The sequence below is a fragment of the Haematobia irritans genome, chromosome 1 (assembly GCF_050003625.1).
Source record: "Haematobia irritans isolate KBUSLIRL chromosome 1, ASM5000362v1, whole genome shotgun sequence".
NCBI lineage: Eukaryota > Metazoa > Arthropoda > Insecta > Diptera > Muscidae > Haematobia > Haematobia irritans.
This window is the reverse complement of record NC_134397.1, coordinates 258,630,415-258,657,198: the sequence shown is the minus strand read 5'-3', so window position 1 is coordinate 258,657,198 and position 26,784 is coordinate 258,630,415. Positions and strand designations below refer to the sequence as shown.

At 34.6% G+C, this 26,784-nt stretch overlaps 2 protein-coding genes across 6 annotated transcripts in view; one reads left to right on the top strand and one right to left on the bottom strand.

The window, feature by feature from the left end:
• Positions 1-18,922, top strand: part of LOC142220942 (xaa-Pro aminopeptidase 2) — a 72,354-nt gene extending 53,432 nt beyond the window's left edge. For 4 of the 5 annotated variants that reach the window (XM_075290376.1, XM_075290385.1, XM_075290394.1 and 1 more), the window contains exons 3-11: positions 5,505-5,584; positions 5,647-5,970; positions 6,041-6,385; positions 6,453-6,565; positions 11,265-11,532; positions 11,595-12,039; positions 17,913-17,981; positions 18,055-18,227; positions 18,288-18,922. In XM_075290376.1, the coding sequence (XP_075146491.1) occupies positions 5,505-5,584; positions 5,647-5,970; positions 6,041-6,385; positions 6,453-6,565; positions 11,265-11,532; positions 11,595-12,039; positions 17,913-17,981; positions 18,055-18,227; positions 18,288-18,539 (2,069 nt within the window). In that variant the 3' untranslated portion in view covers positions 18,540-18,922. The remainder of the gene's footprint in view (positions 1-5,504; positions 5,585-5,646; positions 5,971-6,040; positions 6,386-6,452; positions 6,566-11,264; positions 11,533-11,594; positions 12,040-17,912; positions 17,982-18,054; positions 18,228-18,287) is intronic. The other variant, XM_075290411.1, reaches the window with a different exon arrangement.
• A 4,277-nt stretch (positions 18,923-23,199) lies between these two features.
• On the bottom strand, positions 23,200-23,830 carry LOC142220966 (uncharacterized). Its single transcript, XM_075290424.1, has 2 exons — positions 23,575-23,830; positions 23,200-23,505 (listed from the first exon to the last, which is right to left on the bottom strand). The coding sequence occupies exons 1-2, from the start codon at positions 23,813-23,815 to the stop codon at positions 23,255-23,257; spliced, it is 492 nt and encodes a 163-aa protein (XP_075146539.1). The 5' UTR covers positions 23,816-23,830; the 3' UTR covers positions 23,200-23,254.
• Between the last annotated feature and the right edge of the window lie 2,954 nt (positions 23,831-26,784).

Below are 26,784 nucleotides of genomic sequence, written 5' to 3'. Positions count from 1 at the left end.
AAGCACCCTCTACGTTGTCTGTAAACTTCATGTAAATTTAAGTTTTTTTACTTAAAAAAGTCTGGCAGAAGCCTGTGGAAAAATTATGTTATAAAATTATGTACCGAGTTCCCATTTATCGATAATCCTCTTTCTTTTTCTATTTTCAAAAACCCCCCTTCGCTCCTCACCGACCAGATATCGTAAATACACGTACCCTATATTCATTTCACAAACTACCCAACTTCACTATTCCTTTTCCCCAACCAGACATCGAAAAATCATGTATAAATTTAATCATCTTCTCCCAATTTCAAGTAAATCGGAGAAGGTTAGATTTTGCTCTATTTTTTTTAAGGGATGGCCAAATTTTTAAACAGCAGGGCAAGGGGAGGCCCCTCTCCCCTTCCGAAAATTACAAAATCAGATATTCATTATAATAATAGAACCTACCCTAGATCCTCTGTAAATTTCAAGTACATTGGAAAAGTTTAATTGTTTCACGGTATGTACACCCAAAAAAAAGTGACCTCTTCTTTAAGTTAAAATGAACTTATTTTGAAGAAAATTGAACTTCGTATAGCGCCAAAGACTTTTTTATTTGTTTGAACGATATGCTTTTCGTAGAAATTAGGTAGAATGCATTACATACATTAGTTAACATCTTCCTATATTTATGTACCACTATACTACAGAATGAAAAAATTTAACTGAATTGAAATCATATATGGAATGATTTTATTGAAAATTTTTCATTCATTTGGATAAATCTTACATATTTCTGGTAAACCTTTTACTTCAAAATTAGAACTGCTTATCTTCGTTTTTAAATAGAATTTTATTTATTTATATAGGCAATTTTTTCTTCAATAAAAGACATGTTTTATTAATATATTAAATATATTTATTTAGGATCAACAGCATCGACTGGCCTTGAAATATTAAAACACATTTTTTTCTTCTTCTAGTACCTTTCACTTTGAATAAGTTGCTGCTAGCAATTTTGTCCACCTTTTACAATTTCAATACCTACAAATATAAACAAAAAATCTTAAACCAATTTTTTCACAAAAGGGTAGCGTCACTGAATATTAACTGATAATCGAAGATTCCAAAATGAAGTCGAATGAAGGGGTTGTTATTCTGCTGGTGTTTTCTTTTTTGTAAACCAATTTTCAAAAAACGAAAATTTTTCTCACTAATTTAAAATAACAAATATTTTATATATTTTATTTGTTTTTTTATTATATTATATTATATTTATTTTTTAACAATCTCTCCGTATACCATAACAACGCGATTCCAACTAAAACACAACCCACGCGCAAACATATCGATGACAGGTATCGATTTCAGGTAGATAAATGAAATGTAGGAAATTTTCCTATATTCTAATAAGTGTGTTTCCTTAAGTTTTGAAAGGATTGAATACTTCATAGTAGGAATATAAATAAATAAAATAAATAAATAAATGTATCATTTTATAAGAAACTTTACTAAATTTGAAGAAACTTGGTTTTAGTTCGCTTTTTGTTTATTTTTACGAATGCTTTGTTATCAGTGAATAAAATTTTCTTGTTCAGTAGTAAATTCTTATACCCAGCGAAGAAAACAGTATTAGTAAAATTACATGCCTTATTCTAGTTAATGAACTATTCCTAACTGCTTTCAGTTTAGGATTTTTTTACTGAAACAAGTAAATTTTATTATTTGACACACAAATTTAACTGAATTGAAATAAAATGGCTAAACTAAATTAATGAACATTTTTTCCTATAATTTCGAAGACGCTTTTTTCTGGGTGTACTTGAGGAGAAATGAGGTCTCCATGTGCTCTTTTATTTTTCCGCGACCAAATATTAAAAAATCATATTCCTCATATAAATTTCATAAACTCTCCCAAGTTCTCAGTTAATTTTCAGTAAGTCGACAAATTTTAGTTTTTTCACTGTACTTAAAAAAAGTCGGACAAAGTGGAGGCCCCCCTCTTTTCGACCCAATATCGAATAATAAAGTAGCTGTTATTTGCCTAGACGCCCCCTTCTCTGAAAGTTTCAAGCAAATCGAATAATTTTGTTCCAATTTTCAAAAAGTCGGGCAAGGGGAGGTCCCCCTTCCCATCCAAATATTTAAAAATCAGGTACTCCATAATAAATGCATAACCTCACGGCGTGTTTTCTGTTAATCTCGAATAAGTCGGAGAATTTTTGGTTTTACTGTACTTTAAACAAAAATTGAATAAGGGGTGGTTAACCCAAATCGGAGAACTTTGGCCCAATTTTGAAAAAGTCGGGCCGATCCCCCACCAGATATCAAAAAAATTAGGTACCCTATTGTCACCACATGATTACCCTCTACGTTCTCAGAACATTTTTTCATGTGAAAAAACAAGTAAGGAAAGTCTAAAGTCGGGCGGGGCCGACTATATTATACCCTGCACCACTTTGTAGATCTAAATTTTCGATACCATATCACATCCGTCAAATGTGTTGGGGGCTATATATAAAGGTTTGTCCCAAATACATACATTTAAATATCACTCGATTTGGACAGAATTTGATAGACTTCTACAACATCTATAGACTCAAAATTTAAGTTGGCTAATGCACTAGGGTGGAACACAATTTTAGTAAAAAATATGGGAAACATTTAAATCTAAAGCAATTTTAAGGAAACTTCGCAAAAGTTTATTTATGATTTATCGCTCGATATATATGTATTAGAAGCAGTGGCGATTTAACAAGGAAAATGTTGGTATTTTGACCATTTTTTTCGAAATCAGAAAAACACATATATGGGAGCTATATCTAAATCAGAACGGATGTTAACCAAATTTGGCACGCATAGCTACAATGCTAATTCTACTCCCTGTGCAAAATTTCAACTAAATCGGAGTTAAAAATTGGCCTCTGTGATCATATGAGTGTAAATCGGGTGAAAGCTATATATGGGAGATATATCTAAATCTGAACCGATTTCAACCAAATTTGGCACGCATAGCTACAATGCTAATTCTACTCCCTGTGCAAAATTTCAACTAAATCGGAGTTAAAAATTGGCCTGTGTGGTCATATGAGTGTAAATCGGGCGAAAGCTATATATGGGAGATATATCTAAATCTGAACCGATTTCAACCAAATTTGGCAAGCATAGCTACAATGATAATTCTACTCCCTGTGCAAAATTTCAATTAAATCGTAGCAAAAAATTGGCCTCTATGGTCTCTAAATGGTATCTAAATCTGAACCGATTTGGCTGATATTTTGCAAGGTTTTCGAGACTCATAAAATATTCGGATGTACGGAATTTGAGGAAGATCGGTTGATATACACGCCAATTATGACCAGATCGGTGAAAAATATATATGGCAGCTATATCTAAATCTGAACCGATTTTTGCCAAAATCAATAGGGATCGTCTTTGAGCCGAAACAGGACCCTATACCAAATTTTAGGACAATCGGACTAAAACTGCGAGCTGTACTTTGCACACAAAAATACACCAACGGACAGACAGACAGACATCGCTAAATCGACTCAGAATTCAATTCTAAGACGATCGGTATACTAAACGATGGGTCTCAGACTTTTCCTTCTTGGCGTTACATACAAATGCACAAACTTATTATACCCTGTACCACAGTAGTGGTGAAGGGTATAAAAATGGAGAGGTTTGTCGGGGACTATGTACAATAATTGAGCGATATTGACCAATTTTTTCCCGGTTGTTAGAAGGCATATACATACATCGCATACAAAATTTCCACCGGATCGAATGGAATTTATTCCTCAAAGAGGCTCCGGTAGTCAAATTTGGGAGTCGGTTTATATGGGGGCCATACCGAAAAGTGGTCCGATAGGGGCCATTTAAACTACCATCCGACCTACTTCAATAACAAATATTTATACCAAATTTCAAGTCGATAGCTAGTAGTTTCGTTCCAAAGTTAGATTAATTTCAACATACGGACGGAAATCGCTAGATCGACTCAAATCTTTAGCACGACCCAGGATATATACTTTATGGTCTGAGTCTGAGGTCTATATTTTGATGTTTAACAAACGGAATGATAAAGTTAATCGAGGGTATTAAATGACAAAATTAATAAATCTCGTTATCGATTTATCAAGATCATCAAATCATAAGGCACTGGAAGCCAAATCTGGGGATAGGTTTTATGGGATGTACAATTAATTGTCATTGACAACAATTGCAGTGAGCTCCATTTGAAATTCCAAATCAATCTTTTCTCGTTAAGTTCCAAATGAATACTAATTTCTTTATTGAATATAAACTTATATCTAGAATATTGAAAATCTTAACCTAATCTAGAACAAGACAACAATAATCTGTTATCATTCTTCTATTAGCTCTCTTATTACCTACAAACGATCCCAAGTGAACATGCAGCACACATTCACGTCCATTAGATCTTTTGTTGTAACCCTTTGAAAACACCCTCATACACAAGTGTTTCTTAGAATAGGTGGTTCATTTTGATCGTTTCTGGAAATGAACCACCTATTCTAATCGTGGAAAGAGAAAGTAATAAACTTAAATATAAACACTATGCTGGAGATTATTGATATTTAGGTACATAACATAGGACGTATTTGTTCCATATGCATTTGTTTTGATTAGAACCCCTCAGAGATCCCATGTTCAAAGCATATTTGGTTTGAACATGGGGGCTGGATAATATGTTAATATAGACCGATATGGAAAAAATTTCCATGGTTGTTAGAAGACATTTACCAACATCATATACCGGTTGAAAAACCGGATCGGAAGAAAGTTGCTCTTACTAGAAACTCCGAAAGTTAATTCTGGGAATAGATTTATATGAGAGCTATGTTTGAAACTGGTCCGATATGGTCCAGTTGTAATACCATACGTTATACATTCATAAAACCTACTTGTACAATGTTTTTAGTCGATAGCGCCATCCTATGGCGGAGGGTATAAAACGTACCAAATCAAAAAAGTACCAAATCAAGGAACATTTGCGAGTACCAAAATCGTACCAAATTTATCAACTCGGACAAGTGTATTAAATTGGCAAAAACAAATATGGATCAGATATATTAAATACTAAAATGCAGTTGGACTACAGTTGTGTATGGAACTAAACCAGCTTTGAAAACGGGCATCTCTAATCTAAAAGGTAACTTAGTTGCTTAAGCAATACCTGTTTTCCCTATTTCTACATGTACCAAAGTACCAAGTAGTACAAAATGGGGGTCGATGGTCTTAACTGTATTGTGAAAATATTAAATACGCACCCATAAGGCTAGAAAAACTCACCGGTTGGTTCTTAAGCTAACAGTATAAAAAAGCAGTTGTGCATTATTTTGTTATCATCTACAAATCAAAGGTCTAAACTTTCAAATGCTGGCTCGTGGTAAAAACTGCCCATGATTATACTGATTTTAAGCTAATGTTAATCAGTTAATTTTTTAATAAAAATTATTATTTGGTTTCGCAATTTTCCTAATATGTATATTTTATATATCTTCTCTTTCTAGTCCTACTCTATCACACAGTCGATGCTGATCGACCTCAGGGATATTTTCGTGAAGTTTGCCACTACCGAAAGACACAATTGGTACGTAACCTAATCAATGGGTTTTCATATTTGTATGTAGCAAATTATTTTATATCCCAAAGTTACAGCCAGTTAGTGAGCCAAGACGTCATCTTCATGCCATTCGAGAGCAAATGCAAATTCGAGCCACCTTACAGGGCCCCGAAATAGATGCATATATACTACCTTCATACGATGAACATCTTAATCAGGAGATTAGTAGACGGGATCAGCGTTTGAAATATCTAACAGGATTTAGTGGAACAGATGCTATAGCAGTGGTGACACAAAGAGGAGCAGCATTATGGGTACAAAATCGTTATGTCCAACAGGCTGATGGTGAATTGGATTGTGAATGGGAAATCTATAGACTGAATGATACGGTGACCTTGGCCGATTGGTTGGGGGTAAGTGGGGCCATAAATTGAAGCTAAGATAGCTTTAAAATGTGTTTTATTTTTCTTCTAATTCCTGCAGTATTATTTGAGACCTGGTCAACGCATAGGAGCTGATCCTCATTTGGTCCCCCATTATATGTGGCGTAAATGGGAAAACGATTTGGAAGAGAAAATCCTAAAACTTAGAAATGTCAATAACAACTTAATCGATATGATATGGAAAGATCGTCCAGAACCGGATAAGATAACCATTCATGTTTTATCGAAATCCTATGCTGGAGAGAAATGGGAAGATAAAATTAAGGAATTACGTGATCGACTACATCATCTGAAGTGTGATGCTATGATAGTGACATCTTTGACTGAAATTGCCTATTTGTTGAATATCAGAGGAAAGGATTTACCCTTCACACCAGTTATCAAGGTAGATATTTGTTATAAATATACTCGTATGAACTTAAGTGTTTATAATGTCCTTTATACTCCTATAGTCATATCTCATTGTAAGCCATTACGATATCTTCTTGTATGTGGATAGTTTCAAAATGACCGAAGCTGTGGCTGCCCATTTACATACGGAATGCTATAATTCGATGTGTGTCAAGTAAGTACTTATGCATTTATTACGGAAGAGCAAGCTGATGTTCCTGTAAACTATGAACGTCTGTTAGTTCTTTCTATAAAATGAAGGAAATGGGTTCTACCGTAGGTTGCGTGATTTAGTTATCCGATGTTACAGATACTTGTAGACTTTTAGAAGTCAGGTGTAATGTCGCTTTTGCCTTATTAATGAATTCTATTCATGATAGGTTAGGTTAGTTTAGGTTGGGTTTAATGGCAGCCCGATATTTTAGGCACACCTTAGACTATTCAGTCCATTGTGATACCACAGTGGTGAACTTCTCTCTTATCACTAAGTGGGGGCCACCGTAGTGCAATGGTTAGTATGCCCGCCTTGCATACACAAGGTCGTGGGTTCTATTCCTGCTTCGACCGAACACCAAAAAGTTTTTCAGCGGTGGATTATCCCACCTCAGTAATGCTGGTGACATGTCTGAGGGTCTAAAAGCTTCTCTAAGTGGGTTCACTGCAATGTGGAACGCCGTTCGGACTCGGCTATAAAAAGGAGGTCCCTTGTCATTGAACTTAACATGGAACCGGGCAGCACTCAGTGATAAGAGAGAAGTTCATCAATGTGGTATCACAATGGACTGAATAGTTTAAGTGAGCCTGATAACAGGTTGGCTGATATGTCCCAGGTCTAACACATCGATGGCGTCGCTATTAAATGCATATTATTTTTATATAGTACCAACCTTCAAATGATTCGTGTCAAAGTTTGACGTCTGTAAGTCAATTAGTTTGTGAGTTATAGCGTCGTTTGTGAAGCAACTTTTGTTATTGTGAAAAAAAATGGAAAAAAAGGAATTACGTGGTTTGATAAAATACTGTTTTCTGAGGGAGAAAAATACGGTGGAAGCAAAAACTTGGCTTGATAATGAGTTTCCGGACTCTGCCCCAGGGAAATCAACAATAATTGATTGGTATGCAAAATTCAAGCCTTGTGAAATGAGCACGGAGGACGGTGAACGCAGTGGACGCCCGAAAGAGGTGGTTACCGACGAAAACATCAAAAAAATCCAAAAATGATTTTGAATGACCGTAAAATGAAGTTGATCGAGATTATAGAGGCCTTAAAGATATCAAAGGAACGTGTTGGTCATATCATTCATCAATATTTGGATATGCGGAAGCTCTGTGCAAAATGGGTGCCGCGCGAGCTCACATATCACCAAAACCAACAACGTTGATGATTCTGAGCGGTGTTTGCAGCTGTTAACTCGTAATACACCCGAGTTTTTCCGTCGATATGTGATAATGGATGAAACATGGCTCTACCACTACACTCCTGAGTCCAATCGACAGTCGGCTGAGTGGACAGCGACCGGTGAATCGTCTCCGAATCGTGGAAAGTCTCAAAAGTCCCCTGGCAAAGTTATGGCCTCTGTTTTTTGGGATGCGCATGGAATATTTTTTTATCGATTATCTTGAGAAGGGAAAAACCATCAACAGTGACTAATATATGGCGTTATTGGAGCGTTTGAAGGTCGAAATCGAGGCAAAACGGCCCCATATGAAGAACAAAAAAAGTGTTGTTCCACCAAGACAATGCACCGTGTCACAAGTCATTGAGAACGATGGCAAAAATTCATGAATTGGGCTTCGAATTGCTTTCCCACCCACCGTATTCTCCAGATCTGGCCCCCAGCGACATTTTCTTGTTCTCAGACCTCAAAAGGATGCTCGCAGGGAAAAAATTGGCTGCAATGAAGAGGTGATCGCCGAAACTGAGGCCTATTTTGAGGCAAAACCGAAGGAGTACTACCAAAATGGTATCAAAAAATTGGAAGGTCGTTATAATCGTTGTATCGCTCTTGAAGGGAACTATGTTGAATAATAAAAACGAATTTTGACATAAAATGTGTTTTTCTTTGTTAGACCGGGGACTTCTCAGCCAACCTGTTACATCGGGCTGCCACCTAACCAAACCATCACTAAGTGCTGGCCGATTCTATTTTAAGCTCAATGACAAGGGGCTTCCTTTTTATAAACGAGTCCGAGCGGCGTTTCACATTGCGGTGAAACTACTTAGAGAAGCTTTTAATACCCTCAGAAATGTCACCAGAATTAATGAGAGGGAGTTTTTATATTCGACACTATACAGGGCCCGAAAAAAATTGAAGTAACCTCAGGTGCCGCACGAGACTTAATCTTCGGACCAGAACTCTGGAATGGAACACACAACGATATACTGAAGATACCCATGTCAGGCGATACATTCCTTGTTGGCTACGCTGAAGACATAATCTCTGTGATAAAATAGGGAAACACTGAAGATATTCAACGCGAACTTCGTCAAACCGAGATGTGTACGTGGGAAATACTGGTTAGGTTCGCATAACTTTCAGTCAGCCATGCAAAAGATCAAACTGTTATGATAACGCCTCTAAAGACTGGGCAGGCTTATGGCAAACATAGGAGGACCTCTTCCAAGTATAGGAACGATACTCATGGAGATCAGAAACAGCATATTACTCTGTGTATGTGAGATTGAGAGAAAACTAACCATTTGTGGGAACGAAGACTAAAAGTAGACGGTCACGCACCACGTTGTGGTCCACCTCGACGAAAGTGTGCTAAAGCGTTTCCGTGGAGGAAATTATACCCCAGGGGAAGAGGGATGGATTTTTATCGTCAGTATCGTTGACTGTAATGGAGACTGGCGTACGGTTGGACTCTCTGCCAGGCGCATAAAGTATTTTCCAACCCTTACCCGCAAAAAATTACTTTGAGGGGATAAACCACCGCTGAAAATCTTTGAGGTGTCGTGACTCACGAAAATTTTCGTGACTCACGCGTGAGTCGTGAGTCATACTCATGGCAACGGCGTGAGTGTGCGTGAGCGTGATTAACAAACCAAAATGTCGTGCATGAGCGTGAATCACGAAAATATGATCTTCGTGAGTGTGCGTGTGTAAAGATTTACGCTCACGAAAATAATCCCGCTCACCAACATAAAACGCTTAAGAGTTAAATTCATGTACAATTTTAGTGACACCTGGATGTTAAGAGAGTAATAACGCTCTCGATTTTAATAATGCTCAAGTTTTCAGACACGTTGCTAAGGTAAATTACTCCAAAAATTATTCGTAAGTCACGACATTTTTCGTGATATTTTTTGTGAGTCACGGTATTTTTCGTGAGTCACGACATTTTCGTGCGTGAGTACAAATTTTCTTTTCGTGAGTGTGCGTGAGCGTGAGTCCTACCAAACAATATCGCGCGTGAGTAAGATTTTTCCGTCGTGAGTGTGCGTGAGTAAAATATTACTCACGTGCACACCTCTAGTGTTCGCTCTAAATTGGGATTAAACCCATGACCACGACCAGAGTTGCTTCCCCGTACTTACAACCGTACAACTTTTGAAGACTCACGATCACGGTCGCATTCTAGTGACTCACGAAAATTTCCCTAAATTAATAAAGTTCTCCTAACTCAAGGAAATTCCCCTGACTCATGAACAATGTCGTGATGAATTGCCTTGCCACACGATGACTCCCGAAAATTCTTACAATTCATAAAAATCTCCTGACTCGTAGAATTAGTGATTCACCGGTGAGTTGTTCAGTAAACGTTGAAGTATCGTTTGTCGGCGATAATAATGGACATGCTTAGAATTGTCTACATAGTTTAGTTCGTTGGTTATCTGAAAACTTGAGTATCATTGGAACAGTGAGCGTGATCGTAGGTCATAAAATGAGTTTGACTACAATTGTAAACGTGAATTTTTTCGTGAGAATGATTTCCAAACATTTTCGCTCTCGATCTCTCACGAATTTCGATGTCGCAGGCTCAAGATCACGCACGTGCTATTTAATTTCAAGTGTGAGTCACGACAATTGCCTGCCACTTCTAGAGTGAGTTAAGATGGTGAATTAAATAAATGTCGAATCGACCCAACAAATATGTATACTATAGTCGTTTTATCCTTATCGAGTTAGATGACGTAGATCAGACGGTGGGCATAAGCTTTCCTGCATATAGGACAGCCTTTGCCTTCTTCGGAACACTTTCGGCGGGTGTAGTTCACTGTTTCGAAAGTCCTTTGGTCTCCGGTATGTATCAATAAATCCGTGTTCCGCCGACTCTCAACGAAAAGTAAAGATGGACGCTTAAACAGCATCCAAAACTGCTGAAGAATGATTTCGCCCATGAAGAGAGTAAACGTGAAATGTTGGTCTTTCTCATAAATCGGGTTGGTGTAGCCCTATAATCGTTTTATCCTTCACGAGGTAGTTGATGTAGAGCAGACATTGTAAACTCGACAAATGTTGGCAAAACTTTCCGATACATTTTCGAAGGGAAGGACCCTTGATCAAAGTTTGGCGCACAATATAACCGACTCGATCTTTCGAAACGCTTACATTTACCACTTATTCACGTACCTTAAATAGGCGTTCTGTCGATGCAAGATCGTTGAGTTTTTAACTTATAATGAAAGGGAAGACTCTTATGAGTATCTTCCTCGAGTCGATAACGATAGGAAACCTATTACGATTGAATGGAATGAAAGACTCTTATGGGTGACTTCCACAAATAGCCATTTAAGGGAACTACGCATTTGTATACATAATTTTCCTGTGCAAATCTTTAGGATGTAATGTAAGACTCTTAAGAGTGACTTTTTCGCATATTTATTAAATCGATAGTAAATCATATCGAACATTTAAAAAATTTTCCAGGATCAAGGACTATGAACAAGTTTGGAATGATATTCGTACATATTCACAAATCTGGAAGACGGTTTTGATTCCAGCACCATGTGTTCAAGATCAAGGAGCTTCAGAAATGGTCTATTCATCTTTTCCACAAAAAATCGTCTTTGAACATATGTCACCGGTGATTATGATGAGAGCCCAAAAGAATTCCGTAGAGCAGGAAGGTATGCGTATGGCCCATATAAGAGATGGGGCAGCAATATGTGAGGCCATGAGTAATTTGGAGACAAGGGTAAGTAACGAATACAAATCATATCTAATATCATCTAATATTTATCCCTTGCTATCTCTTAGTTCTACACTGAACAATGGACTGAGGAAAAAATCAAATATGAAGTAGATCGTTCTCTTCTATCACAAGAACATGCCAAAGGTCTATCTCTGCGTACTGTGGTGGCCTATGGTGATCATTCCTCATATCCCTTTTACATTTCCAGTAATGTTACCGATATTGAGGTAACCGATCAAAGTCTTCTTGTCATCGAATCCGGTAGTCAGTATTATGATGGTACTACAAATGTTGCAAGAACTTTCATCTTTGGTGAACCCACAAATGATATGAAACAAACCTATACCATGGTATTGGCTGGTATTTTGAGATTATCACATTTGAAATTTCCTTCAGATTTGAAGGTATCAAAATTGGATGCACTGGTCCGAAGCCCTTTGTGGGTGACCATGAGTGATTATCCAGGAGCAACTGGGCATGGTATTGGAGTTTATGGTGCTGTGCATGAGCGTAAGTTAATACAAATTAGAAAATTAGAAAAATTCATTCAATGGAGGGTTGTAAGTGCAATTTTTGTTGAGTATCGCACACAGCAAAAATATCACATGACATTAATAGAGCCAAGTACACGCAGAGAAGAAACATGATTGTCACAATCATATTCGAAGAGCAAAATAATATGATAGGAGCTATTTTTGCGGCGACCATGAAACATTTTCACCTGCAACCATGATGGCTCAGTGAACATGGTTCTAAGGAAAATAAAATTGTTCTCATCTAAAATGTTATTATATTGATACAAATAATTTTGTTTGAATCAAAAGAAAATCGCCACGATCTATTCGTCAAAAATGGTTTTCTTCCAGTTAAAAGAACATGGTCACAATCTAAAATGTTTTGATCTTTATGAAAAAAAAGGATGTCACATGAGAAAAGAAAACACTAAATTAATTTTATTTATTGATTTTTATCTATTTATAAATTAAATCATTGTTTATTTGTATTTATAATGTCGTGCAAGCAAACATCATATATTTTTACACACTCTATTTTGGTTCAATTTCAATAATAAGAAATCATTCAATATTTACCTGTGCCCATCAAATGCATCAACGCAGACATCATGTAACTACAAATAAAAATAAATTATACCATATATCAAAATGCAGAACAAAAACCAGGTACATTTTTATACCCTCCACCATAGGATGGGGGTATATTAACTTTGTCGTTCCGTTTGTAACACATCGAAATATTGCTCTAAGACCCCATAAAGTATTTATATTCTTGGTCGTGGTGAAATTCTGAGCCGATCTTAGCATGTCCGACTTGAAACGTGGCACAAGTAGTTGTTATTGATGTAGGTCGAATGGTGTTGCAAATCGGTCATATCGGTCCACTTTTACGTAAAGCCCCCATATAAACGGACCCCCACATTTGGCTTGCGATTGCTCTAAGAGAAGCAAATTTCATCCGATCCGGCTGAAATTGGGTACATGGTTTTAGTATATATGGTCTCTAACAACCATGCAAAAATTGGTCCACATCGGTTTATAATTATATATAGCCCCCATATAAACCGATCCCCCGATTTGGCTTGCGGAGCCTCTAAGAGAAGCAAATTTCATCTGATCCGGCTGAAATTTGGTACATGGTGTTAGTATATGGTCTCTAACAACCATGCAAAAATTGGTCCACATCGGTCCATAATTATATATAGCCCCCATATAAACCGATCCCCCGATTTGGCTTGCGAGGACGCTAAGAGAAGCAAATTTCATCCGATCCGGCTGAAACTTAATACATGGTGTTAGTATATGGTCCCTAATGGCAATGAACAAATTGGTCCATAATTATATATAGCCCCCATATAAACCGATCCCCCGATTTGGCTTGCGAGGACGCTAAGAGAAGCAAATTTCATCCGATCCGGCTGAAATTTGGTACATGGTGTTAGTATATGGTCTCTAACAACCATGCAAGAATTGGTCCACATCGGTCCATAATTATATATAGCGCACATATAAACCGATCTCCAGATTTGGGTTGCGGAGCCTCTAAGAGAAGCAAATTTCATCCGATCCGGCTGAAATTTAGTACATGGTATTGGTATATGGTCTCTAGCAACCGTGCAAAAATTGGTCCATATCGGTCCATAATTATATATAGCCCCCATATAAAACGTTATTCAGATTTGATCTCCGGAGCCTCTTGGAGGAGCAAAATTCATCCGATCCGGTTCAAATTAGGAACGTGGTGTTAGTATATGGTCGCTAGCAACCATACCAAAATTGGTCCAATCACACAAAACTTGATCCATATCGGTTCATAATCATGGTTGCCACTAGAACCAAAAATAATCTACCAAAATTTTATTTCTATAGAAAATTTTGTCAAAATTTTATTTCTATAGAAAATTTTGTCAAGATTTTATTTCTAGAGAAAATTTTGTAAACATTTTATTCGGTTCATAATAAAATTTTCATCATTGTCAAAATTTTATTTCTATAGAAAATTTTTTTCAAATTTTATTCGGTTCATAATCATGGTTGCCACTCGAGCCAAAAATAATCTACCAAGATTTTATTTCTATAGAAAATTTTGTCACAAGTTTATTTTTATAGAAAATTTTGTTCAAATTTTATTTTTGTAGACATTTTTGTCAAAATTTTCTTTCTATAGAAAATTTTGTGAAAATTTTTATTTCTATAGAAAATTTTGTGAAAATTTTATTTCTATAGAAAATTTTGTTAAAATTTTATTTCTGTAGAAAATTTTGTCAAAATTTTATGTCTACTTTGCCAAACTGAATTATATACGTATTGGATCGATCTTTTTTAATTTAATATATACCACGTATGGACTTACATACAATTTAGAAGATGGTGTTAGGAGGTTTTAAGATACCTTGCCATCGGCAAGCGTTACCGCAACTTAACTGCTACTTGTGGGTGGCAGTGTTTAGAAGAAGTTTCTACGCAATCCATGATGGAGGGTACATAAGCTTCGGCCTGGCCGAACTTACGGCCGTATATACTTGTTTAATTTCCAATTTAATGGGTTTGAAAAAATTGATTATATACACAGAAAAAATTTCACGAATTTCCAGTAAAAATTTTTATTGAATTTTCAAAAATATTCAAATAAAAAATTTAATTCATTCAACAAAGTTTTTAATGAAAACAAACATCAATCACAAAAATTAATAGTATCAACTGATTTTTTAATTGATTTCGGTTAGTGATATTATAATTTCTGTGATTGAAGGCATTTCCATTAAAAATTAATAGGTTCAATTAATTTCGTGATTGAGTCCACAAATTATTACTTTGTGTGTATTAATGATTCAATTAATCTTTTTATGTACGAGCATGTACAGAATATAGTTAGTAGCAGGGCTGTGAAGTCGAGCCAATTTTGCTCGACTCCGACTCCAGCATTTTTCATCAGCTCGACTCCGACTCCGGAGTCGACTCCGGGTAATATAACTAAATCTCATTTTAATACCACTAATTTGAAGTTCTATTTTGGGGGGTACCGTAAGTGGATCGATATAAAGTCTTAATTTCACATTAGGTCTAAATTTCACATTAGATGCCAATTGAACTCTACATTTCAAATATAGGGCAACCCATCATAATATGAGAAGATACCAACAGTATATGTATTTGTGGATCAAAATTATTGATACTATCTCAAATCCTTTAAATTTGTTGCGAGCTATAAAAAGGTTTATATTCCCATATGCATGAATTTGAATCTGAATCGATTTAGACAAAATTGTATATACTTCTACAAAATCTATGCACTTAAAATTTAAATCTAACGTTATGGGACGTAACACAAATTTAACAAAAAAAAAATGTCGGGCGGGCCGATTATAATATACTCTGCACAACTTTGTATTTAGATATACATTTTGATAAAATCTCAAATCAGACTTCTACAAAATCTCGGGCAATATTTGGGAAATATTTATAAATGTTTAGACAATTTCGTAAAAATGCATTTATGATTCATTCATTGAAAAATTTGAAAATTTCAGTCATTTCTACAAGTTTTCAACTTAGCAGTGAGTATCAGTAAGCATACAATTTTGGAAAAATGTTTGTCTAGTAAATAAAATTTTGCAAAATTTTCTACAGAAACAAAATTTTGACTAAATTTTCTATAGAAATAAAATTTTGGCAAAATTTTTTATAGAAATCAAATTTTGACCAAATATATAGAAATAAAATTTTGAATAAAATTTTTATAGAAATAAAATTTGGCAAAATTTTTTATAGAAATAAAAGTTTGAAAAAATTATCAATAGAAATACAATTAAAAAATGTGTTGCAAACTAAATTTTGCAAAATTTTCTATAGAAATAAAATTTTGACTAAATTTTCTATAAAAATAAAATTTTGACTAAATTTTATATAGAAAAAAAAAATATTTCTATAGTAATAAAACTATGAATACATTTTTTATAGCAGTGAGTATCAGTGAGCATCAGTAAGAAACAAAATTTTGAGAAAATTTGCTATGTAAATAAAATTTGAAAATTTTTTCTTATAGAAATAAAATTTTTAAAAAATTGTCAATAAAAATACAATTTTAGATAAATTTTTGTGTAGTAAACAAAACTCTGCAAAATATTCTACAGAAGCAAAATTTTGACTAAATTTTCTATAGAAATACAATTTTGACAAAATTTTCTATAGAAATAAAATTTTTACCAAATTTTCCAATAAAAAAATCTGTTACTATAAAATTTTGGTAAAATTTTCTATAGAAATAAAATTTTGACTTAAATTTTTATAGAAATAAAATTATCAATAGAAATAAAATTTTGAAAAAAAAATTGTTTAACAAACAAAATTTTGCAAAATTTTCTATAGAAATAAAATTTTGCAAAATATTCTATAGAAATAAAATTTTTACAAAATTTTCTGTAGAAAAAAATATTTCTATAGTAATAAAATTTTGAATAAATTTTTTATAGAAATAAAATTTTGACAAAATTTGCTATAGAAATAAAATTTTTACAAAACTTTTTATAGACATAACATTTTAACAAAATTTTCTATAAAAAACAACTTTGAACAAATTTTCTGTCAATATTCCACATATGTATATGGCCTTAAAATAAAATTTAAACAAAAAAAAATACTTTCGATTGTTCGATGGGCATTAAAATGGATCGATCCAGCCCATCTGCTAGTCTATCATTCTAGGAAACATAAAAAGATAGCCGTAATTGGAAGTTGATTTTCATTTACAATCATGCTGTACATTGATCGAATGAATAACGCAATGGAAACTAATTTGCGTAAAAACTTGCTTAGTTACAAAAATGTGAAGTATTTTAAAAAATTTGGTTTAACCGGAGTCGGAGTCGAGCAAAATTGTTACGAATCCGACTCCAGCAAAATCTTCAGACTCCGACTCTAAAGGTTGAATTACATATCATGCGTTAATCCGTGCGTTGATGGAAGGGTTGATTTTTTTCTATTTGAAGCACTCTAACCGAGCTGTTGCTTTGAAAGAGAAAATTCAACTCTTCAATGAACGGTCGCATTAACGCATGGTATGTAATTCCACCTTAAGACTCCGACTCCGGCTCCACCGCCCTGGTTAGTAGTCCACTTTTTAATATAAATTTCTTCAATATAAATTTCTTCTAAAAATAACCAAAAAACAGTTTATTGATCCGATTACAAAATTAATTGCTTCAAATAATTAATAATTCTATTGATTTTTTTTAATTTAAATGATTTTTTTTCTATGTGTGATTTAATTGAAAATTAGTTGAATTTCAATTAAAATTGTAATTGAAAAATATAACTCATATTTTTATAAGAATTTCAAGGGCTATGGATTTGAATGTTTGAATTGATTCAATTTATTTATTAATTAATAATATTTACAATTAAATTATAAATATAGTTGTAATTGATAATTAAGGTCTTAATTATCAATTGATTCAATTAAAATATTAATTGGCCGAATTAAATTAAATTATATGTTTTAACTAAATATTTTATCAAATTTAATTAAAATTTTATTTTTTTTATTAGACATCGTTTTACGTGGACTATTGATTTTTGCATAACTTTGTTTTTAATCACATAATTTTTTTAATCATATAATATAACATCTATTCTGCAGTTGAAATTTTCAATTGCTGGATTTTGTACGACCCTTATAGTTTTTATTTTGGATTTGCTTAGGTTAATTCTAAAATGGTATTTTAAGTTCTCTGTATGGTATATTCCAATAAAAATACTTTATTTTTATTTTATTTATAAAAAGCCCGTTTTAGAATTAATCTAAGAGAATCCAAGAAAAGAAATTTTACAATTTTCATAGAATTTGTTTGTTTTTTTTTTATATTTTAGCTCCAATATCTGTGGATTATGGTCAAGACAATCATTTCCATTTCAAAGAAGGATATTTCTTTTCAAGTGGTAAGATTATTTTGTACAAGGCTCTCATAAACCATAAGATTAAAATGTAAATTCCCATTTAATTTCATTGTAGAATCTGGTCATTATAAAAGTGGAGATTATGGTGTACGTTTGAAGAATGTATTGGAAGTGAAAAATACCCATAATGTTCATCCATCAGGAGCCCGATATTTAGCATTCCAAGATGTAACTTTAGTGCCTTATGAACCTAGACTAATCGATGGAACTTTATTGAGTTCCTTGGAGGTAAAACTAAAATATAAAAATATTCCAACAAATTAAAATTTAAATTTCCAAATTTTCCAGAAACGTTGGCTAAATGAATACAATGGAAAAATTCGTCAATATGTCGGAGAAGAACTTAAACGCCAAGGCAATATGAGAGCCTTCTATTGGATGATGAATAAGACACGGCATATACGCGAATATTTACCCGAAGAAGAATATCGGGCAGCCACAGGTGCTGGTTCACGATCGAATGCCTTTTTAACAATTACAGTACCTGCATTACTATTGGGTCTTACTGTATTTGGTACATTTCTGCGATGGTTATTATAAGACATATATTTTTATAAAAAAAAAAAACTGTTTTTGATTTTTTTGTTTTTTTTACTATAAGTACTAAGTTAGTTAACCCAAGAAGTAATTTTTCACAATTATTAGGGACCAAATGAAATTCTAATGCAATACTCCTTGTAAAAAATGTACATTTTGACAATAATATTCGTAATTATAATAGATTTTCACTCGAAATTAATATAGCGTAGTTAGCCGAAAATGTGAGAAAATTTTATTACTAATTGATATAATTCAAGTAAACCATGTAAATTAATTATGATTATTGATATAGGTTAAGTTGAATATTGTAAAGAAAAGATGAGATTTTCAAAAAAAAAAAATAAATTGACAAAGAGACATGTATTATTTTTATAACAAAGAAATTTTAATTTGTGTTTAATTGGAGTTTGAAAATTCGAGAATAAACAAAAAATGTTTATTGGATCCAATGATTTTAATCTTACTTTAAGGATTTTTGTATTGATTCCGATGTGGTTTCTTCAAAATAAAGACATTTTTCAGAGACCTATGTAGCTTTAAATCTAGGATCAATTAAATTAAAATTAGGATACAGATTTCGTTTATAGAATTCTCATTTTCTGTTTGCGATATATTAATATATCTATTCACGCACAAACAAATGACAGTTAAAAAATTCAAATTATACCAGATACTTCAAAATAAAGAATACAAATAATTCTTAGCCTTTGCTTGAAGCGTTTTTATCTTAAATGTAGCTTAACCAATAGAGGAAAAGTATGCTTGTCAAATTTATTTGGGCAAAGCCCTATAGACTGCAAGATGGTTGGATGTACAGCTGTTTCGGAATTACCACATTCCTCATCAGCATCCTCTACTTGCAGCAAAACTATCAACCAATTATCAGAATAAATTCGGGTGATTCACTCAACCCAAAGTGAACTACACTTGAACCTTCCGAAAAAGGGGTTTGATAGTCGGCTACTGCCTAAAACAAATTTGCAAGCATATCTCTTTTCCTTTGCCAAACTCAAATCATCGATTTGAATGTAAATGGCTGGGTTTGTTTTTGAGCGTGCTTCCTCTATCTTCATTCGTTTTTTTGTTATTGTTGTACAAGTGTAGCTTAGTAGTTTAGTCAATGCATGGCTTTAAGCTGAGATCAAAAACAACAATAACGATTGAAGAGAAGCCAATAATAACAAAAAAAAAAACGAATTAAATCTTAAATAAATATTTTTCCAGTGTACTGTTAACAGTGTTTAAGTGTACTATTGTTATCACAGTAACCATCCAAACCACCATCTTAACATATGGACAGACAACTGCCACCCAGGAATATTAGTTTCATCTTCATCCTGAGATCCTGCGTTACAAAGAAAAAGCCGCTATATTGAAAAAAATGATATAAGCATGTCCGTCTGGCCGTCTGTCTGTCTGTTGTAATCACGTTACAATAATGGGGATATCGTCCTGAAATTTGGCAAAGAATCGTCTTTTATGTTATCTGCATACAGGCCAAGCTCGAAGATGGGCTATATCGGTTCAGGTTTTGATATAGCTCCCATATAAACCAGTCGCCCGATTTAAGGTCTTGGTTTTCATTTCATCTAGAACCATAAAGAGGTGTGTGGTATCGGTTTTGGTATAGCACCCATATAGACCGATCTCCCGATTTTACTTCTTGGGCTTTTAACATCCGTAGTTTTTTCCCAATTTGCCGGAAATGTGAAATCTAGAGGTATTCTAGGACCATAAAGAGTTGTGTCGAAAATGGTGAGTACCGGTCCATGTTTTGATATAGCCCCCATATACACCGATCTCCCGATTTTACTTTTTGGGTTTTAGAATGCGTAGTTTTTATCCAATTTGCTTGAAATTTGAAATCTAGAGGTATTCTAGGACCATAAAGAGCTGTGCCAAACATATTGTGTATCGGAACAGTTTTTGATATAGCCCCCTTATAAACCGGCCCCCCGATTTGGGGTCTAGTTTCTAGAACTACAATTAAATGTGCTGAATACTGTGTGTATCCTTCCATGTTTTGTTATAGTCCCCATTACACCGAACTCCCGATTTAACTCCTAGGGTTTCTAGAAATTCTAGTTTTTATCCGATTTGCCACAAATTGAATATATACTGTCATTTTAGACTCATAACAAAGTGTATATGATTTAGTTTTATCGGTCCATTTGGTAAGGCCTCCATATAGACCGATTTCACTTATTGAGGGTATAGAAGGCACACTGATCATGAAAATTGCTTGAAACTGAATGCAAAATTTCCAGATTTTACTTCTCGTAATCACTTAAATAATTGGGGTAAAAATCTACAGATTTTAGATTTCAAATCGAGGTTTTATTTCATCATTTATTCTTGCACACTTACAAAACTCAAACAAAAAATGGTTCTTATAAATCCAGAATCCCATCTAGTCATCATAGGTAAACTGAAGCGGTGAACAGCTACAAGATTAATCCCGTTCTCGGAGTCCGGCCACCGGCCAATAGCATCCAAGCAAGGTCTTTTCACGATAGTGTTGCCCTAAGATCAGACAAGTGCATCCGTCTTAATTCATATCTCTCAGTGATTGCTAGCATCGTAGCTGACGCGTGTCTCATCTGTAATTAAGGGCCGCATGACACTCGTCACCTTTTCGTTTGCCCAGCCACGTAGGTTTGGCTGGCAAACTCTGGACGCATCCAATCTTAGTCGCCGAGTTCCTCGGTCTGAATACAATTAATCAATCGTTCGACCAGGATGGGTGTTCTCATAGTGGATGATTCCTTTCTAGGGTGTCAAAAAAACTGAGTTAAAACAAAAATGTTTTCTGGTTTATCGAAAATCCATATTTTTTGAAAACCGGTTATCGGGTTTTTATTTTGCCTAAGACCGGTTAAAAAGGAAAAAATAAAAAAATCTGTGAAAATGAGTTCTAAAGACTTATTTTGTAAAAAAAAAAAATTGACGATTTATTGTAATAAAACTTTCGGAGAAAACATACGGCCGAATTTCATTGAAATATACGAAACTGGATAACCGAAGCTCAAAATCGAATTAACAGAAAATGCTCTTTATACCCTGCGCCACACTGTGGAACAGGGTATTATAAGTTAGTGCATATGTTTGCAACATCCAGAAGGAGACGAGATAGACACACGGTGTCTTTGGCAAAAATGCTCAGTGTGGGCTCCTGAGTCGATATAGCCATGTCTGTCTGTCCGTGAACACATTTTTGTAATCAAAGTCTAGGTCGCAGTTTTAGTCCAATCGACTTCAAATTTGGCACAAGTATGTGTTTTGGCTCAGTATAGAACCCTATTGATTTTGGAAGAAATCGGTTCAGATTTAGATATATCTCCCATATAGAGCTTTCGCTCGATTTACACTCATATGACCACAGAGGCCAATTTTTTGCTCCGATTTAGTTGAAATTTTGCACAGGGAGTAGAATTGGCATTGTAGCTATGCGTGCCAAATTTGGTTGAAATCGGTTCAGATTTAGATATAGCTCCCATATATATGTTTTTCTGATTTCGACAAAAATGGCCAAAATACCAACATTTTCCTTGTAAAATCGCCACGGCTTAGTCGAAACTTTTGCGAAGTTTCCTTAAAATTGCTTCAGATTTAAATGTTTCCCGTATTGTTTTACTAACATTGTGCTCCACCCTAGTGCAGTAGCCGACTTAAATTTTGAGTCTATAGATTTTGTAGAAGTCTATCAAATTCTGTCCAGATCGAGTGATATTTAAATGTATGTATTTGGGACAAACCTTTATATATAGCCCCAACACATTTGACGGATGTGATATGGTATCGAAAATTTAGATCTACAAGTGATGCAGGATATAATATAGTCGGCCCGTACGACTTTACGACTTCCTTACTTGTTTTTCACTATACCTACTGGTTCAGTTTTTGTAACGGAATTCCGTTTACTGCTTAACCGGCGTCGAGTTTCGACACTATATTCCTTTCCAATTTCAGTATGACTTCGAAGTATCAATCACCAGTGTTCAGTTTTTGTAACGGAATTCCGTTTACTGCTAATCTCAGTATGACTTTTCGAAGTATCAATCCTCAGTGTGCGAGCATTAGTTCAACTTCACCACCCTTGCACTATGATTTTTTCACACATTTTTATCGTATTTGAACGTCTCCTAGTGCCATTCGCTTCAGAAATGGTTCGATTTGATTTTGTTTCAAAGTTAAATTTTTCAAAGACAATTCATATGACATTTGGTATTGAATTTGAAAACTGTCTCAAAAGAATCAGTTCAAGGCAGCAATTTGCTTTGGGGTCGTTCGTAAATAGCAAAACCGCATAAAATTGAATTATATATCTTCGCGGTTTTGGTGGTCGCAATTTTTAAACCATCTATGTAACCTATAATCTATGATTGCATTCAAAGTATATCCGAATATGAATAGGTATTGGGATATATTCTCTCATGGGCACTTTTTTCTATATTCTCTGGCAGCCAGTCTTACAATCCCGATTGGTGATGACTATTTAATTCCTTGGAAATGTACACAGGAAAAAACATTATGAGGAATAACTTTTTTGATTTCGTTGGTTTAAAGATTCGTTAGAAGGAAAGTTTTGTGGAAACAAGTAAAATGTACTGATCTGGTATACCCTTTACGAAATTGTACCTTCTCATAAAAAATGTAAAAATTGCATTGGAATGTTGGCTCGTTTTCCTCGTTTTCAGCTACCAGTTATATTATATTTATTCAGTATAAAAATTATCTGAATATTCGAATAATTTCGTTCCATTAGCAATGACTTTAACTTGTATGAAATCGTAACCGATACCTCCTGCGGTAATAATGCAATTAACATTCGTCGTCGTCACGGTGAAATCGATTTCAGTAAAGTCAATTATAGGGCCCTGACCACTTGGAGGACAATTTAATGTTAATTCTGCATTATGAGGAGTAGACCATGTCACTCGATCATGGCCAGAACAGGTAACACGTGCTATGAAATTAAATTTTAGCATTAATAATAGAATAAAAATTAAAGCAATTTTTTTGTAAATTAATTTACCTCTTTTAGCCAGGCCTGCTGTACAACGATATGAATATTGCGATTCTCCAAGATGTCCTTCTTCAATATTCTTTAGTTTGATCTGTATTTGTTGTTTGGCTTCCACTTCAATGTATTGAAGAATATCATCATTGGCATTGCTATATCCTACGATAGCCGCCAGTAAGGCGATGATAAGAATTTTTCGGCAAATTAACATTTTGTATTCGCAAATATTTTTGTGTAAATGTTCGAAATTCATTATAATTGAGTATTTATATAGAATTGCATTCTTTGTAATTTATATATTTTGTTTTTCTCTTTATTATCTGTGTCTGTCATTAATTTTATATATATATCGGATTGTACGTGTGAATATTGTAAACAAAAAAAAAAACAAAAAAACAATATGTATATAAAAACAAACAATTTTAATTTTTTTGTTTTAATATTGCGCATAAATATATAATATAGAATATTATTAATATCGTGTTATATATATATATGGAAATTACTAAAGTCAAAAGTCAGAGGTGGTTGACTATATTATACAAGTACTCACCACCACCCTGTGGATAAAGACTCACAATTCGTATTGCATCATTTGTGGAACATCGAACTGAACATATGTGCATACAATTTCGGTAAGTGTGGTCATGTTGTACCAATTTAAATTATTTTGATTCAAAATACAAACACAAATTTACAGTGCCATATGTATATGATGGTTAATGCGGTGAAGAATGTATAACAGTTGATTTAAATAATGTTTGGTGGAATTTAAAGTTAAAATTTTAAAATAAAATTAACGATTTAGACAAAATATGCTAGAATGTTAATTAAACTGTCTAAAAACACATGAGATCGTATTGGCAGACCGCCGATTTACGGAAATTTATCCGATGGATGCCGTGTTTTCCATAGAAAAGGGCATAACTGTGGCAGACCAGTGTGTGAAGATATTTAAACTAAATTGTGGCATGGCATTTTGCGTTTGTAAAAAGCTGTGCTATTTACTATAGCTATCATAACGACCAATTTTCCGATTGGCCTTCTTTAATCCAATTTACTTAAAATTTAAAATATGGAAGTTTTTAGATCCAACAAAGCTATGCCAAATATAGCTTGCAACGATCAATGTTTCTATATAACTCCCTTATAGACCAATCTCCCGATTCTTTGACACAGCGTTGCCATTATTTGGGGATTTTCACCAAATGGGGATTTATTTGTGGGTGTGGATACATTTTTTGAGTTTGGGATATAATGAGGAATGTCTAGAAATTTGGTGATTTTTGTAGATATTTATACCCTGCGCCACACTGTGGAACAGAGTATTATAAGTTAGTGCATATGTTTGTAACACCCAGAAGGAGACGAGATAGACACATAGTGTCTTTGGCAATAATGCTCAGGGTGGGTGCCTGAGTCGATATAACCATGTCCGTCCGTCCGTCTGTCTGTGAACACATTTTTGTGATCAAAGTCTAGGTCACAATTTGAGTCCAATCGCCTTCAAATTTGGCACATGTTCCTAATTTGGGTCAGAATAAAACTCTGTTGATTTTGGAACAAATCGGTTCAGATTTAGATATAGCTCCCATATATATCTTTCGCCCGATATGTACTAATATGGACCCAGCAGCCAGAGTTTTATACCGATTTGCTTGAAATTTTGTACAAACATAACACTTAGTCGTAAAGTCAAGTGTGCAAAATTTGATTGAAATCGGTTCAGATTTAGATATAGCTCCCATATATATCTTTCACCCGATATGGACTTATATGGCCCCAGAAGCCTGATTTTTGGCCGAATTTGGTTGAAATTTTGCACTAGGAGTACAATTAGTAGTATAGTCAAGTGTGCAAAATTTGGTTGAAATCGATTCAGATTTAGATATAGCTCCCATATATATCTTTCGCCCGATATGCACTTATATGGACCCAGAAGCCAGAGTTTTATCCCGATTAGCTTGACATTTTGCACAAGGAGTACAATTAGTAGTATAGTCATGTGTGCCAAATTTGCCCGATATGGACTTATATGGCCCCAGAAGCCAGAGTTTTGGCCCAATTTGGTTGAGCTTTGGATGAAATTTTGCACTAGGAGTACAATTAGTAATATAGTCATGTTGAAATTTTGGTTGAAATTTTGCACTAGGAGTACAATCAGTGAAATCAGTTCAGATTTAGATATAGCTCCCATATATATGTTTTTCTGATTTCGACAAAAATGGTCAAAATACCAACATTTTCCTTGTAAAATCGTCACTGCTTAGTCGAAAAGTTGTAAAAATGACTCTAATTTTCCTAAACTTCTAATACATATAAAGGGTGATACGGTCAAAATTTGGTCAAGGAAAAACGCGTGTAAATCGGTGAAATCGTTTATTTAAAAAATCAAAGTAAATTTCTTTTTCAAGTTCAATTAGTATAAAATTCAGGAAAAATATTCAGTTAGGCTTTCGCTTTTCCAAATCCAAGCGTGAGGCCCGCTTGACACCTGCCATCAGATTTTGTACAGCCACCTTGTCCACCTTCTTCGCCGCAGAAAGCCAGTTTGCCTGACTTAACTGCTGCTCGTCCTTAGCAGTTTTTTTGGTCTTCTTTAGGTTCCGCTTGACAATAGCCCAGTATTTCTCAATTGGGCAGAGGTACGGCGTGTTGGGAGGGTTCTTGTCCTTGGGAACCACCTGCACGTTGTTGGCAGCGTACCACTCCATGGCCTTTTTACCGTAATGGCAAGATGCCAAATCCGGCCTAAACAGTACGGAACAACCGTGTTTCTTCAGGAAAGGCAGCAGACGTTTATTCAAACACTCTTTAAGGTAAATTTCTTGGTTGACAGTCCCGGAAGCTATGAAAATGCTGCTTTTCAAGCCACAGGTACAGATGGCTTGCTAAACCAGATAGTTCTTTGCGAACTTTGACAGTTTTATGTGCTTGAAAATATCTGCTACCTTTCCCCTTCCTTTTGCCGTATAAAACTCCTGTCCCGGAAGCTGCTTGTAGTCGGCTTTGACGTAGGTTTCATCGTCCATTACCACGCAGTCAAACTTCGTCAGCATCGTCGTGTACAGCCTCCGGGATCGCGCTTTGGCCGTCGTATTTTGTTTATCATCGCGATTTGGAGTCACTACCTTCTTGTAAGTCGATAGTCCGGCTCGTTTTTTGGCTCGATGCACGGTTGTAGACGATACATCCAGCTTATTTGCGGCATCTCGGAGAGAG